At 44.9% G+C, this 2,792-nt stretch overlaps 1 protein-coding gene across 1 annotated transcript; it reads left to right on the top strand.

Annotated features, from left to right (window-relative positions):
- Window positions 1–268: 268 nt before the first annotated feature.
- Window positions 269–2,571, top strand: LOC132279380 (subtilisin-like protease SBT3). Its single transcript, XM_059781337.1, has 2 exons — window positions 269–1,142; window positions 1,182–2,571. Exons 1-2 carry the CDS (start codon window positions 287–289, stop codon window positions 2,555–2,557), a joined length of 2,232 nt encoding a protein of 743 aa, XP_059637320.1. The 5' UTR covers window positions 269–286; the 3' UTR covers window positions 2,558–2,571.
- The last annotated feature ends 221 nt before the right edge of the window (window positions 2,572–2,792 follow it).

Below are 2,792 nucleotides of genomic sequence, written 5' to 3'. Positions count from 1 at the left end.
CACAGAACCATGACGATAGGGAGAAAAACGTCTCTCTTGTGACAGATAATCATTTCTAAAAATAGTATTAAGTTTACAGCTACAATTGTAATGAAGAGGACATTGTGATGCTATAATTGAATAAAGTCGGTCCCCTCCTCACACACACATCGAGTTGAGATTGACACAGGTTTCTTCACCAGGTAGGCCCACTGTATACACAGAATCAGCCAATTTATATGCCCTCTATGAGATTGGACTTGCAACTCATGTTGTTCACCTCCTCCTTTTTCAAAGCTCTGTAAAAATGGCACTCCCAACTCTTGCTCATCTTCTCCAACTGATCATCATTCTTTCTGCTGCTACTTCTCACACAAATGCAATCGACAGATCCACCTACATTGTCCATATGGACAAGTCCTACATGCCCAAGGCCTTTCCTACCCACCACCACTGGTACACCTCCGTCCTTGACTCCACAACACCAAAATCCACCCAAAATCTTATCTATGTCTACGACACTGCTTTAACGGGTTTCAGTGCTTTGCTCTCTGAAGCTGAACTGAACTCCCTTAGAAAGTACCCCGGTTTTGTTTCAGCTTATGCTGACAAAATTGTCACTCTTCACACCACTCACACCTTTGAGTTCCTCTCCCTCAATCCTGTGGCAGGACTATGGCCGGCTTCGAATTACGGTCAAGATGTCATCGTTGGTGTCATTGACACCGGGGTGTGGCCAGAGAGCAGGAGCTTCAATGATGATGGAATGACCAAAGTGCCCAAAAGATGGAAGGGGAGGTGCCAAGGAGGTCAAGATTTCAATTCTTCCTTATTTAACTCCAAGCTCATTGGAGTTAGATACTTCAACAAGGGCGTCATGGCAGCAAATCCTAACACTACCACTACCATGATCAACTCGGCCAGGGATACTGCTGGGCATGGGACACACACTTCCTCCACAGTTGCCGGAAACTATGTTGAAGGCGCATCCTACTTTGGCTATGCTTCCGGGACTGCAAGAGGGGTTGCACCACGTGCTTGGGTGGCCATGTACAAGGTCTGCACGAGCAATTACGAAGAATGCTACACCTCCGATTACCTTTCTGGTATGGACCGTGCCGTTGCTGATGGGGTCGACACGATGTCGATTTCGATGGGTTTTAGTATTGTTGTCCCTTTATATGAGAATCCTTTTGCCATAGCTTCATTTGGAGCCATGGAGAAAGGTGTGTTTGTGTCTACTGGAGCGGGAAATGATGGCCCCTCTCTTGGGTCATTATACAATGGAATCCCATGGGTCTTAACCGTCGTTGCCAGTTCAATTGACCGTTCTTTTGCCGGGACTGTGACTCTTGGCAATGGGCTAACCATCAATGGATGGACCATGTTCCCTGCAAGTGCCTTGGTTAATGACCTCCCTCTCATTTACAACAAGACGCTGTCACATTGCAATTCAACTGGGTTATTGTCTAATCCCCCTTATGATGGCATCATCATATGTGATATCGACACTGTAGATTCTCTCTACGACGTTGAGACTCGGTCAAAAGCGACCTCAGCCATCTTCATCTGCGATGATCCACTATTAGCCGAGTTTCAAGAATTTTTTTATCCGGGAGTTGTGATTGGCTCAAAAGATGCAGAGGTAGTGATCATATATGCCAAAAGGTCTAAGAAGCCTAAGGCAAGCATAAAATTCCAACAAACCATTTTGGGGACAAAGCCTGCACCTGTTGTTGCTTCCTACACTTCAAGGGGTCCTGCACAGAGCTATCCCGGCATCCTGAAACCGGATTTAATGGCGCCAGGGTCACTAGTCTTAGCAGCTTGGCCTCCCAATAGACTTGCAACCTATATTGGTTCGAATATAGATTTGTCTAGTGATTATAATCTTCACTCTGGGACATCCATGGCGTGTCCTCACGCTTCTGGCGTGGCTGCTCTCCTAAAAGGCGCTCATCCAGAATGGAGTCCAGCTGCTATAAGGTCCGCCATGATGACCACGGCGAACCCACTGGATAACACTCTGAATCATATTCGAGACCTTGGTTTGGACCTCGAAAATGCCTCACCTCTAGCTATGGGGGCAGGACAGGTTGATCCAAACAGGGCACTTGACCCCGGTCTTATATATGATGTGAGTCCACATGACTATGTGAATCTCCTCTGCTCGATGAATCTCACCAAGGCACAAATCCTAACCATTACAAGATCAAACAATTACACTTGCTCCAGCCCTTCTGAGGATCTGAATTATCCATCATTTATTGTTTTGTACACTAACAAAACAACAATGATCACTCGAACATTTCAGAGAACAGTGACAAATGTTGGGGATGGACCGAGAATTTACAAGGCTGAGGTCACAGCACCCGAGCATTCCACCATCTTTGTCTGGCCGGAGAAAATCCTTTTTGTTAAGAAGTACGAGAAGCAGAGCTACAATTTGACAATAAAGTACATGAAGGAAAAGAATGGCACAGTCAAATTTGGTTCGCTTGTTTGGGTTGAGGAGAATGGAAATCATACAGTGAGGAGTCCTATTGTGGTATCACCATTTGATGATGATTTGTTGTAGTCCAAGCTTTAGAAGTAATCGAAGTATCACATTCTAGGCAATGAATTTGTAGTGTTGTCTGTTAAAAAAACACATCTTTAAAATACATGATTTTCTCAATTACTACGATTTATTTTACCCTCTCTACACTCTCAATACAGAATTTTCATACTCTAATGACAGGAAATCCTGTGTGGTTGAGGATGAATTTTCGAGTAACCAAACAGTCAGGTTGCCCCCAAGTGGCTGTGCCATG

The sequence above is a fragment of the Cornus florida genome, unplaced genomic scaffold, assembly GCF_030987335.1.
Source record: "Cornus florida cultivar Cherokee Brave unplaced genomic scaffold, ASM3098733v1 CherokeeBrave_3.0.0_Hap2_Chr10, whole genome shotgun sequence".
Classification (NCBI taxonomy): domain Eukaryota; kingdom Viridiplantae; phylum Streptophyta; class Magnoliopsida; order Cornales; family Cornaceae; genus Cornus; species Cornus florida.
The sequence above is the reverse complement of the archived record's forward strand: the minus strand, read 5'-3'. Positions and strand labels throughout refer to the sequence as shown.